At 56.4% G+C, this 13,819-nt stretch overlaps 1 protein-coding gene across 1 annotated transcript in view; it reads right to left on the bottom strand.

The window, feature by feature from the left end:
- LOC119108294 (reticulon-4 receptor-like 2) overlaps positions 1-13,819 on the bottom strand; it is a 42,597-nt gene that overhangs the window by 10,932 nt on the left and 17,846 nt on the right. The window contains exons 2-4 of the mRNA XM_037231870.1: positions 1,086-1,850; positions 758-968; positions 176-295 (exon numbers count right to left, since the gene is read on the bottom strand). Coding sequence (XP_037087765.1) covers positions 176-295; positions 758-968; positions 1,086-1,850 — 1,096 coding nt within the window. The remainder of the gene's footprint in view (positions 1-175; positions 296-757; positions 969-1,085; positions 1,851-13,819) is intronic.

Raw genomic sequence — 13,819 nt, 5'->3', positions numbered from 1 at the left:
TGGTTGTGGGGACGCACTGGTCGGACGTGTAGCCGCCGCAGTCGTCCGCGTCGGCGGGCACGGGCGAGCTCGGCAAGCTCGGGTAGCGCGGCCGGCAGCGCGGGCACCGCCGCCGCCGCCGACTCCGGCCGCGCGACCGGCTCAGCGTCGCAGCCGCGGTGCCGCCCGACCGGACTCGGCGGGCTGCAGGTGGACTCGGACCGGTCGGAGAAGGGCGGCGAGCGCCGCGCCGCCGACGGCGGGCCGCGTCGCGGCAGCGTGCAGTAGCCGCCGACGGCGCTGCGCTCCTCTGCCACTCGGGCCGCGCAGCCCGGCCGCCGGAGCCGCCGCGAAGGCTGCCGCCGGTGCGACGGCGCGGGGCCGCGCCGGCCGCGGGCCGGCCTCCTCCGGAGCCGTACACCTGCCGGCGGCCATCGATCGCCCGGCAGGCCCCAGTGGGCCGCCGGGCCGGGGCCGGACGCCGCCCGGCCGGCCGGCTCTGGCCGGGCCGCCGCCGGCCGCACGGCGTCCTGCGCCGGCGGCGGCGGACGCTGGGTCGTGCCCGTTGGCCGCACCCGCGTCGCCGTCGCCGCCGCCGCCGTCGCCGTCGCCGTCGCCGGTCGGGGCAGGCTCGGCACCCGACCGGGCGCCGGCGGGCCGCCGTTTGCCAGCCGCCCGCCGCCGCCGGGCTTGTGGCTGGACTCTGGCGGCGCCGCAGGCGGCCTGGCAGGCGTCGGCGGTCGACGCGCCCGCGTGCACAACAGACACACGCAAATACAGACGGCCAGACTGAGCAGCAGGCCGACGACGAGCGCGCCCAGCAGCAGGCCGCGGTCCAGCTTCAGCGTCAGGTGCGTAACGCCCTCCCGTTCCGTCACGCTGACCGTGACGGGCCGCGTGACGCGGCCTGCCGAGTTGCGCGCCTCGCAGATGTAGCGGCCGGCGGCGGCGGCGCGCACCGCCTGGATGGTCAGCATGCTGGTTTTCTCCTCGCGGCCGTGGTGAAACACGTGGAAGCTCGTGCCGGCCGGGCGCATGGCCGAGCCGTTGGCGATGACGCGGCCGCGCCACAGCCAGCTGACGTCGGCTGCCGGCGAGGCGCTTACCGAGCACGAAAGCGTCACGTTGTCGCCGGCCCAGGCCTGGTGGCGGCGCGCGCCCTGTCGGATGACCGGCGGACACGAGAACTGGCCCAGCCGGACGGTGCCGAACGGCGCGTCCCGCAGCCGCAGCGGCTCGGCGCAGCGCGGCTCCTCGGCGTGCGAGGGTCGCGTCCTCTCCAGCCAGCGCTTCAGCGGCCGCACCCGGCAGTCGCACGACCACGTGTTGCCGTGCAGGTGGAGCTCGCGCACGCTCGCCAGCGGCGTCAGGCTGTCAGCAGGCAGCGTGGTGAGCCGGTTGTTGTCCAGCCGCAGCCACTGGAGCCGGCCGAGACCGACAAACGCGTCCGCGTGCACGGTGGCCAGCTGGCAGCCGTTCAGCTCCAGCCGCTCCAGCTCGGCCAGGCCGGAGAACGCGTCAGCCGCCAGGCGCGTGATCAAGTTGTTGCCTAGCCGCAGCTCGCGCAGGCCGACCAGCCGCTTCAGCGAGTCGGACGGCACCAGCAGCAGCAGGTTGCGGCTCAAGTCCAGCTGCACCAGGTTCGCCAGGCCGGCGAAGGCGCGCTGGTCGATGTGGCCGAGCCGGCAGGCGGCCAGCGAGAGCCGCTGCAGGTGGAGCAGACCCCGGCGGCTGAACGTGTCCGCCGTCAGCACCTGCAGCCGGTTGCCGTCCAGCCGGAGCACCTGCGTGCCGGCGTCGAGCCCGGACGGCACCTCCACCAGCGACGCGTTGACACACAGCGCCGCCTCCTTGCCGTCACGCCACTTGCACTCGCAGACGTGCCCCGGGCAGCCGCCGCCGCCCGGCGGCAGGCACAGCAGCACGCAAGCGGCAGCCAGAGCGGCGGCGCGGCGCGGCGGGGGCAGCGCGGAGTCGGCGATGGCCGGCCATAGGCGCACGGGGCTCGTGCTCATGGCGACTCCCGCGGGCGCCCGTGCTGCACGCCAGGCGGGCGCGGTCATCAATGCCGGCGGCACGCCAGCCTCGCCCGGCGACCCTGCCGGCAGGGAGCGTCGATGAGAGTAGTGCCGCCGTGCGCGCGCGCGCAGCGGAACATACATCCAACGAGGAGATGTATGGTCAGCAATCCTTCGACTGTGAGTGGCCGGTCAGCGATGGGGTGCCGGAACTGGCTGTGCTACTGGAAATGCGCACCCTCTGTGCATCCTTTAGACTACTGAATTATTGGGCACAGCTCCTCGCCCAGGTTTGAAAGCGACGGGCCTACTAAAAGGCGTCCAAGTCTGCTTTCCTGAGCGCCAGTAGAAATGTAGGCTTCGCAATGTCATCAACCCCTGTAAATCCAGAATAACGTTACGGAAGGGTCATATACAATATATATATATATATATATATATATATATATATATATATATATATATATATATATATATGTGGTTGTGTGTGTGTGTGTGTGTGTGTGTGTGTGTGTGTGTGTGTGTGTGTGTGTGTGTGGTGTGTGTGTGTGTGTGTGTGGTGTGTGTGTGTGTGTGTGTGTGTGTGTGTGTGTGTGTGTGTGTGTGTGTGTGTGTGTGTGTGTGTGTGTGTGTGTGTGTGTGTGTGTGTGTGTGTGTGTGTGTGTGTGGTGTGTGTTGTGTGTGTGTGTGTGTGTGTGTGTGTGTGGTGTGTGTTGCCAAAGCTTGCAAAAATGCTACAGAATGAATAGAAAATGCCAGCAAAACGGAACATTGCATATTTAGCAGGTGAGCACGCTGCAACTTGCTGCATGCTTGGCTAAAACTTTATTTTTGTGCGGGGTAGGCCCAGTCCGTTGATGGGTATGTTCATGTTGATCGGTATTGGGCACAGCCGACGTTTTTCCATGTATCTTTGTCGAAAACGAGCAACAAACTATCAATCTTGAGTTATGTTTTCAGCCCAGCAAATGGCAAACAGCCGGGGGTACTTGGCACATTCGCACCCTTGATTCTGGCCGCAACACGTTGTACCCAACGCTGCACAGCTGGAACCATGGCACTGCCGTATATTCACCTCCCCGGCGTATGCTGAAGGCAAAATTCGCAGCTGCACTTCGTTTGATTTCCCAGCGCGCATGGGAACGGTGTTCCAAATTATGCAAGTAGATTTGCAAGAGTTTCTGTCTACGGGAACTGCCTGAATGTGAGAACACGTTTTTGAACAGTTTTGAACTGTTGATGCGCTACCCTTGCTGTAGGTGGACGAATTCGTTTTTCTCAAATCTGCACGAGAATGGATGCCCCTGACGGTTCACACACGAAGTTAAATTTGAATTTGTGAATTCAAATTTACCCAAATGCGGTCTAAAAACAGAGTCGCTAAGTGCTTTGAAGGTTTATGTTACAAAAGTTGTATTGAACTATTGTATATCTCATAAGAAGTCGCTTATACACTCCACCCTTGAAGTGTCTCAACATCCTATAAACTTTACTCGAAATACCTTTGTCGGCACACCTAATTCGTGTGAAGCATTTAATCTCCATGAAGATGACGTACCGGCCCTCTGTGTATTTCATGGCAGCGAATAGCCATCACACTTAACATTTTCCCAAGGATGTCACTTATTTCCAATATGACGCCACCTCTTCTAAAGTCCAGTGAGTTCAAGTAGCTTGGTCGGCGGCATTTACAACGTACGAGGTGCCAACCAAAAATCAATTGCGTGCATGGTTTTTTGCCCTGACCTGGCATGTGGACCAAAACAAAGAATCTGTCAAGGCTCGATGAAGTGATTGGTACCCATACGATAGTAAGCAATGTCATCACAATGTCTTCGCAAACAACGCTTGCATACGGAAGACGGTGTTTGTCAACTGCGTAGTGACTGACTGGAAGTACAGTCCCTTGCGTGACTTAACGACTGCCTCTGAGACTAAGTGGCACGTGCGCTCGCCGGCAGCAGCCGACAGCGACCCTGCGGGGCTGCCACCGGCCGTCCTATCATTACGACTCATTTCCTTCACATTCCACATCAATAAATCAATGCGACATGCCACGACTGCAGATCAGCACAACACGACAACCCCCGCATTAGCTATTCATGATACCGGGCCGAGTCGGCCAATGCGCGGCACCGGTCCGGTCGCGCCGACTTCGCTGTGAGTTAGTCCGGAGCGACGTGCGGCGATTTTAGCGGGGTCCCGCCCGGCACTGCAGACGCCCCACCTGGCGCGTTCCCTCGGGTTTTGGCGCGCCCGAGCTGACTGAGTCGCTGTTAGTCGATCGTCCACCCATTCAGCGATCTAATGTGCCCATGATGGGCTTCGTGTGTCCGTGGTGGGCTTCGCGTGTCCGTGGTGGGTCGAGTGTGTCCGTGGTGGGCTGAGTTGCCCGCGGTGGGCCAAGTGTGGCCATGGTGGGCCGGGTGTGCCCGTGATGGGCTGAGTGTGTCCGTAGTGGGCCGAGTGTGCCCGTGGTGGGCCGGGTGTGTCCGTGGTGGGTCGGGTGTGTCCGTGGTAGGCCGAGTGTGTCCGTGGTGGTGCGGGTGTGACCGTGATGGGCCGTGTGTGCCCGTGGTGGGCCGGGTGTGTCCGTTGCAGGCCGAGTGTGTCCGTGGTGGGCCGGGTGTGTCCGTGGTGATGCGGGTGTGTTAGTTCACCAGTCAGCCTCATGTGTACTCACCATCGAGTGCGTCGAGTACGTCCCCGGTGGGTCGACCGTGTGCGTGTTCCTGCGAGCCGAACCATCCCTGGCAAGCGTGCTGTTTCCCACGGAAGCCGAGCCCCTGGCGCTTGAGTGCCCGTCCAGCCGACTGCGTCCGTGCGTCTCCGAGTCGAGTCGTCATGTCGTCGAGTCGAGTTGAGTCGAGTCGTCCTGTCGTCGAGTCGAGTCGAGTGAGTCTGCGTGCGTCTCCGCGGCCCATGTGTCCCCAGCTGGTCGGACGCGCGGCCGTGCTCCGGTGCTTCGTAGTTGTGCTCCAGCGAACGGAGAACTGAGCCGACGTCGTCCGAGTCCGGCCTCGGCCAGAGGCGCCGGACCCGTGCGGGTCTGCTTTCTCATGACGCTCTTGCGTCACGCCCCGCGGGCCGCCATTGACGTGTTAGTTGCATCCGACTGCAGCTTACACTGATCTGCTTCGTTTCCACACGCTCCGTGATCTCTGCGCTGGGAAACTGTGGGCTGATTCGGTCGCATATTTCATTTTGTGGCCGCGTTTCACACGAAGCATTTGCGGGCGTCATCAATTGTGAAACCGAGCCCGCGATAGTGGGGGTGACAGGCGGACAGTCAGCGGACGGTCCCGGCCTTTGTCTGACGGCTATAGCGCGGATCATCATTTGTGTCTGCAGGTGCCACGCTTGATTATTTCCCGCCAGGTAAAATGGGGGAATGTGAGGTACTCCTCGTTACTGGAACATTTGATGCGTCGCTTAGAATCCGTGCCGTTAGTGGTATGCGTAGGCAGTAGATGACAATGCGGTGCACGCGTTTTTTCATTGCAGATATCTTTGGCATGTCTCCATCATTTGATTCGACGATTAATTGTGATGCATCTGCTCTTTATAGTTTTAAACTCCCTTAACTATAGGGTGCATAACTTGTTGGCCATAGTGCAGTCGGACCAAGGACCATAGAAAGGACCGCACCGAGGATTGCGGCACGCTGAGTTTTCGACGCAAAAATCTTCCGTTGACCGGATTTTCACAGTCGGATGGCGGGCTCAGGATTCGCGCAATAAGCGCCGTTTGGCGTGGGCGCTATTTCCAGAAATATATCCAGCCTAAGCGTTCGGGCTAAATATCAAAACCGTCAAAGGCGGGCTTCGCGCCCTCCATGCTCTGTCGCTAACGACTGTGACCGATAAATGTTGCTTAAGCATGCGACCTGTTTGGTGCGTCCAGCCCCTCACTCGGGGACACGTCGTTAGGCGGCGCCGCCCCCGGGACACCGCTTTGTTTCCCCCTGCCCGACCTCGCTCCTTTCCGCTCGGGTAAAACTCAGACGGGCCATCCCATGCAAGCGCGCTCTAAATCACGCCGCAAGCCTCCGTGGTGTATTGATTCCTCGGGGCCGGTTATTTCGGCGGAAATGGTGGGGAAGCTCGCCGATAACGGCTGACGATGACGGGCTATTTAACCACAACTCGGCACGGCACCTCCGCGCGGGAGAAATGGCACCGCGCTGACGAGAGCTCCGCCCCGGACGCGGCCCAGACCCGGTCCGGGAGGACGGCGCCTACCATCGCATGCGTGCCGTGACGCATGTGTGGTCTGTTGCATGCCGGCACGCAGCCGGGTCCATGCCACACTCGCATATGGCCCTGACGAATGGAGTCCTGCTCCGCGACCAAATGGTTTAAGTACGGGGTAGACCTGTGAGTGATGAGACCATTTGTCGTGGTGGAGGCCTAGTTGGCACCCCCCCTTAACGAGGGGTGAGGCCTCGGGAACTCTACCGTAACCTGCGATGCGCCTCCGAAGGCGTAACCCTGCCTAAAGCTTATATGCACTGATATCAAAACCCCCAATCATGCCACAATCCCACAGGGCCTGCTCCGCGCTGCGTGCCATGATTAATGAAACTCCGAGTTTAATTTTCGTTTAGACGAGTGGCAACAAAGTAATGATGGCACGTGCATTTCAAAACATTACGCAATTGCACTGGTGCTGAAAGGAGCCTTCACCACTGCAACATGTATTCCATTTTCAGCGCGTACCATAACAACCGACCGATACCACTGGCTGAATGGAATCGCTGTCTGTTAGTTACGCCGGAAACGGCCACCGGCGTGTGATATTACGACACCAATGAATGAACGATGGTGCCAGTTAATGAATAATCCCATGATCATTCAGAACGTCACTAGATGAGGCGTCAATTCCAAAGACGCCCGGCACCCGGTATCGGTGAGAAATGGCAACCGGGACCGGTGAGAACAGGCACCCGGGACCGGTGAGAACAGGTACCCAGGACCGGTGAGAACAGGCACCTCGACCGATGAGAAATGACACCCGGTGACCGGTGAGAACAGGCACCCGGGACCAGCGGGACGAAATCGGCGCTTTATTAGTTTGCCAGTCCGGCCAGAGCCAGATACGTGTCATTGGACAGCTCTTGCCAGGCGAGGAGACGCTGACGTCATCATCAGCTGGCCCAGCTCGCCTTCGACTCTGATTTTATAGTTTCATGCTCATGAGGCCCTGTCACACCATCGGCTGTTCCCAGTCCGGCCCAAACCAAGTGGCTGTCAACATCCGGGTGCAGTTTGAGCAGGGTCGGGTCACATGTCATTATTTGGCTCACCGGTGAGCATCAGTCCAGTCTGGGTCAGCAGCATGCGGTTAGCCGGGCGTTACCGCTTCGAACACGACCGGGTGATGTATCACTAGTCGGCCGACGCCTGGTCACAACAGCGTCATATGTCGTCAGCTGGGGTGAGGCAGTTCGGGACCGGATGGCATATCATTGGCCGTCGCTAGCCTGGTCAGAAGTAAGGCCAAGTTGTGCGCTATCGGTTGGCCGAGGGGTCAAGATCCCGATGCCGCACCAGGGGCCCGAAAAGCAAGTCTTGACAGGTAAAATTGCAATTTTTCACTGCCAGAGGCTACGTCAGAACAACCTATTTGACCAGAACCACCTTTTGGTACATCAGTTGAGCATGACAAGGCGCCATTACTCTTCTGTCCAGTCAGAGCAGCCGACGTGATATCGCCTACAGCCGCCTCCTGTGCTGCCCAAAGGTCTGACAAACACCCAGCTTGATCCGAACGTCCGGCTCTGTCGGAGCTTAGCAGCGTCATCAGCCGGGTCGCCAGCAGGGGCACATACAAGTGGTCTGCCTGCAGGCACGGTGACCCGTGCCCCTTCTTAAGGTCATGCAGGAAACCCGGCAATCAGAGGGGAGCGTGAGATAAGAACGGCCGAAAGGCTTTTAATTTGGCATCACACCAAGTTTTACACCACACCAAAACGTAAGTAATTATCATCAGATGCTCAAAGACATGACAAAACATAGCACACTATAAGTGTATGACTACAAAGGCCCATGACCGCTCTTTGGAGACATCAAACATTGTTTTGTTCTCACGGAACTGCTGTACGCCTTGCTGGCCACAGCCACCTCCAGCCAGAGGCGTGGGCGGTGCCATGCGCGGTCAAGTGTAACCCACTCTGATTTCGCTGCAGCGATGGTTCCTCCAGTGAGCAGGTTCGCTCACTTGTCTCTGCACACCACACAGTTTTCGCAGCACGGATGCGTACATTTAATCTAAAGGGAGAGGGACTTCGTCTTAACTACATTCATGTTCTTATTTGCGGATGATTTGATGAGGTGTTTCAAAATCCCGGCGATCTTGTATCGGCGCCCTCTATTTGCCGAAGGACTTATGGTGCTAACACTCTGCCTCGAGGACTTGGACTAAAGCGCAGAGTAAACAGCAGGTCTAGTGGCTCCCCCTAGCGGCACAGCTCGTGAGTCCGCTCACGAAGCCCTGCCGCGCTCAGCCGAGAACTCGCCCTGACCGCCGCCCTATGTCGCCCTAGACACGCGCTCCTGATCACGTGACATCGATTTATCGAAGTGGCCTCCGGGCAGCGAGCCCATTAAACGGTGCGAGCCGGCGCCTGATTAAGCCGAGCTGCTGCGGTGTGGTCGGCGGCGGCCGGCGCGCGAGACCGCGTGGTTGCGTCAGTTCAGAGTGTGCCACGCACTGAAATAAGCCGCCCTACGGGCCGGGTCGGCGGCGCCTGGACTCCCGCTGGACGTCCGGGAGACGCGGGCCTCCACCACAGATGAGATGCCGGGAATCTGGTTTAGCTAGATGACAAGTTTTTCCCTGGGGCTCATCGGGGTAAGCTTACTCTAGCGACTACTTTGTGTTCTGCTGCGTTCGTCGGCGCACGTGTTCGCCAGTTCCCAGTTCTGTCGGAGTGCGCACAACACAACAGGGAAGTATACAAGTCTGTTGGCATGGGACATTACTCGGCAAAAACTCTGGCGGCCAATGAACTATCACTATCATGGATGATATATAAGGTTCAACTGGGGCTAGTGGTAAAAGTAAGCCCGCTTTCGTGGAAGATTATTATCAATCTCGTCAAGCCGGTTTTCCCTGAAAGGTTAGGAAATGCATACAAGCATTTGCTTTCTGAGTAGTCGTGTAGATACCCACAAACTAGTTCAGATGAGCACAAAAAAAACGTGAAAGTGAATCGTGGTTCATCTGGCAGTACCTCTGGTGTCTCAACAGATCAACAATGGTTTATTCGGCGAAGCACTGGGTAAAGCCACAGATTTGGCAGACCTGCCTGTGAAGTTCAGAAGTTATTCCAGAATCCCGAATGGGGTGCATTCAACCACCTCCCTCGGGCGAACCCGGGTGATTCATGGTTTGACTCGAGGCAATGACGTTGCTGCTCCTGCGTCATGTGTGTAAAAGTTCTCCGTTTATCTGTCACTGAAATGCTAACGTGTGGTTTGTGCTCCAAAATACAAACGCACGCACGTACAGGGAGTCCATTCCCCCTTCACACTCACATAAAGTGGTGCTATACAGATAATTGACGTCAATTTTGCTAATACTAGATATGACCAGCGACGGGATGTTTTCCCCGTCGTGGAACTCCGATACTCAAATGTGCTATTTTAGTCCGCGCATTTGAACACCGACTATCGCTGAAATATGCTGGCTGCAATCGTTCCTCGCAACTGTGTCGGTCTCATTCCAACCAAGGTTTCAGTTCAATTCCAGTTGAAGTTCGATATTCAGATGCCTGGCGACAGGCGCTCTTGCCTCGCGGTGTTCCCTGATATTTCAGCCGTCGCCACGTTGATATCCAGACCCAAGTATCGACATCACACCCAAGTCAGTCTTCGTCTGGCGCGCCGGTGACGACGCGCGCCGCACCCACGGACCAGCCGCTCCATTTGTATTCGTGTCGCCATCTATCCATTTCCGGTCTGTCGGCTTTCGTTCCACGATTCGGAATCATTGAGACGCTTCGTGGACCACTTGATCTGTTTCTAGGCGGCCAATCATTCGGCAGAAACATCGCGCTTCTCGACATATTTCGGCGCACTCCCCAAGCCCCATCGGCTGGCGAGCGGCGCACAGCGGCCGTCGAGGTCACATTGCACGCCACAGACGAGAGTGGGGTAAGACTGGTCACACCAGTTGACTTGCTGGTTTACGTCGGCCATTATTGTTATATTGAAAAGGGGAAACGCCTTCTTGGAATTGTCTTGCACCAGTCTATAGAAAAACCGCGGTTCAACATTCACCAATATTTGTGCATTCTCTCAGGCACAGAACGACATGGGTCAGAGCTGGGGAGACTACGGCATTCTTCAAGTAGGGAGCTGCGAAATGTTCATGAAAATAAGGATATCACTCGATGGGAATAATTTCGGCATTCGCTCACAACAGAAGCCAAGCAGTTGATCTACGGAAGGAAAGGAATACATATGGACTAACATTGATCTGTCTTGGCCGAAATACTTGCCCAAATGACTGAGACATTGCGCTAACTGTTCCTTTTCCCTGAGCTTAACAAAGAGCACGCTCGTTTCCCGGTCTGGCCTTTTCCGGTGTGAAAGACTGGGACATCAGGTGATGCAGAAAATGCTGCAAAGGCTGGAGAGTGCTCGAGATTACAATGCCCTCAGACTAATTGCGGTAAAAACAAACCCATTAAAAGCAACATTACGCCCCCCAAAAGTGTGTCATGCTGCTGTAAAATCACATAGGTGTTACGTCACAAAGCTATTCTCCCTGCATGTCTTATGTTTCTGTTACATACGTGGTTTGGATAGTTGTCAATGTTGTTGGTCCTACAACGCACAATTCGTAGACGGCCGGCAACCAAGATAACTATCAGCACATTATAGTCGCCCATTACACCGATGGCAGCCGTCCAGCCTTGATGAGCTCACTGTAAGCATGGGGCGCACGCGACCTCAGAACCAGACGTAGTGCTGAAGGCAGCGTGCAAAGAGGAATTTGTTCATAGAGTAATGGGGTTACCAAATTAGCAGCGTCCGATACCGAAGGACCTTGACGACAAGGATCTTAAACATACCTCAAGTAGATCTCATTTGTAACGATCACAGGTCGCTAGAGGACGAAGGAGGGCGGCGTCTTCGAGGCTCTTTCCCCCACAAGACGAGAGGGCATCCTCGAATGGACAGAAAGAAAAAGAATGCGAAGGAGCTCTGCGACCTATATCCTTTTCTGTTGGAAACCAAGCACGTGAAAGAAGTCGTTCCACACCTTTGATGAAAATGTTGAGAGAGGCTGGTGTCGCAAGGAGCATAAAATGAGGATCCCTCAGGGGTCATCCTTCGTTGGTTAAGTTTGGTTTTCTTTCGTTACAGCTTGTGTTCCACCAGTCTCCACCAGTGTTCGAAATCCACCTTCTGGCGGCTGTTTTGGAAATATATCCTGATCTCTAAAAAGGTAGGCACAAAAAGGAGAAATTGCGCTTGAGCAAGATCTCAGTCGAATGCCCATGTTTTCAGACATCTCAAAGTTTGTTGTTGTCACTTCCACTACTACTGTATTTCTGCGTTTTTCGCGAATGAAATGATGGAACTTATGTGACTAAGAAGCTAATCAAAATTAAGACACATTTGTCTCATCCTAGGAAATTTTGCCAACATACTTTGACCAAAAATCCGAGCATCCCAACCGAGCATCCAACAATTTGCACGCAAGATGGTTGACACTGGCCTAATCCCAACCCTGCAAATTTGGCTGTAACGGGTTAGACAGTTCGTGAGATCGTAAGAGAAGACACCTCTTCCAGAATGCTTTTTTAATGTAATACATCATTTTTTATTTCACATGCGATGAATCAGACGTGGTCCCCTGTGACTTGTCGAACGTGCTCAAGCGGAAGAAGTGCTTCTTGAAGCCAAGTAGAAGTGCTGGGTAACACGTGCGATGGTTTGCCCGTACGAGTGCTCCTGCTCCTGTTACGTGCCTCAAATATAAACGCTTGGAGCAGCAAGTAAATGCAGGCTTGTCGTGGCATTGGTCCGCAACTGGCAGCGAGATGATCAGAGACCACAATGCAAACGTATCTTGTGTGACCAATTTGACAATGAACAACGAGCTTCACCTGCTCCCGGGTACATAATTGACTTCGAAAGAACTTTTTCTCATGTTCATCGCGTGCGTGTAACCGACAGGTGCTCGCACGCATGTTGTCCAAGCCACAGCCTACGTAGTGTAGGTGAAATGTGACGTGGAATTCGCTTCGGGAAGTGGTCGAGAGGTGGCCTAGGAACCGGTTATTATAATGCAGTTCAAAGAAGGTTCGAAGCTGTAACGAACAATGGAATGAACGATAAACGTTAATCAAAGCGGTCCGTGGTTGATACAGTTGGCTCAAAGTATTCGCCGCGAGGTGGTCTACGGCATTCATGATGCGGTCCAGGAGTGGTCATTAGTTTGGGCACGTGGCGGTGACGAGGTGGTTCAGAGGTGATCACAAGGTGATACAGTGCGGTTAGCCCGTGGTCATGAAGCAGTCCAGCAGTGACATGTAGACTGTCCGGGACAGGTCCACAGATAGTTCAAGGGTTCTCACAAGGTCAGGGAGTGACGAGCTGGTTCAGATGAAGCAATGACAGAGTCAGAACGTGACTTAGAGGTCTCCTTTTACAGGTGGTGAGGGAAGTCATCACGGTGTGCCAAGCTATCAGAAGCGTATCGAAAAACTCTCAAAATGAGGAACAAATGGTTCCACTGCAAGATTTCGTTTGAAGCGTTCAAGGACAGTAGCGAAGGCATTCATGAAATGAATTAGTGTGATAATAATGTTTTCTTTTCTCCCTGCTTCACGACAGATTAAAACCAGGTACGCGGCTTTCCACCTTCGAATTTTCAGATTTGAAAATATCGGGCTTCGAACATTACACGCTCCTGAGGTCCTTGATGAAAGAAAATCGACACATGCATCAATCTAACTGTCGGTCGCTCCGGCGCTCCGTTCTTGCTCGCCATCGTGGCGTATTGGGCCCCCGTGACACCGGAGCCCTCAATCAGCGGCGCTTTTTGCCGGCGTCGCGGCCCTCCGGCGACGGGCGGCACTCAGCGCCCGCCGACCGCGGAGCCGCCGCCGCCGGCGACCCGGGAGCCGTTTGTCGGCGTCACCGGTCCCGTTAGCTGGGGCAGAGGCTGGGGATGTGGCGACGAACAGGCAGGTCGGCAGAGATGGTAGAGGTCGGTATTTCTTGTGGCTATGGATGGGGCGTGTCGTGCCGTAACGTGGACTGCTGGTGGGACGCTTGTCGCGCAATGACGTGAGTTGCGGGTGGGGTCGGTCACAAGCACTGGGTTGTGAAGGCGTGGTGCGTCGTGCGTCGTAAGCTGTGGAGAAGTCGACTCATTCCGTACCGGGGGCTGTCCAGAGAGCGCCTCGTTTCATCGTGTGGGCTGAAGGGGGAGATCGTCACGTGTTGCAGTCCTTGTAGGGCAATGGGTACGTGTCTTGGACTGCGGAGGCGATGCCTCGTCACGTGTCGCGGTCCTTGTAGGGCAATGGGTACGTGTCTTGGACTGCGGAGGCGATGCCTCGTCACGTGTCGCGGTCCTTGTAGGGCAATGGGTATGTGTCTTGGACCGCGGAGGCGATGCCTCGTCACGTGTCGTAGTCCTTGTAGGGCAATCGGTACGTGTCTTGGACTGCGGAGGCGATGCCTCGTCACGTGTCGCGGTCCTTGTAGGGGAATGGGTACGTGTCTTGGACTGCGGAGGCGATGCCTCGTCACGTGTCGCGGTCCTTGTAGGGCAATGGGTATGTGTCTTGGACCGCGGAG

The sequence above is a fragment of the Pollicipes pollicipes genome, unplaced genomic scaffold (genome assembly GCF_011947565.3).
Source record: "Pollicipes pollicipes isolate AB1234 unplaced genomic scaffold, Ppol_2.1 Scaffold_6686;HRSCAF=7923_pilon_pilon_pilon, whole genome shotgun sequence".
Classification (NCBI taxonomy): domain Eukaryota; kingdom Metazoa; phylum Arthropoda; class Thecostraca; order Pollicipedomorpha; family Pollicipedidae; genus Pollicipes; species Pollicipes pollicipes.
This window is presented reverse-complemented; position numbering and strand designations above follow the sequence as displayed.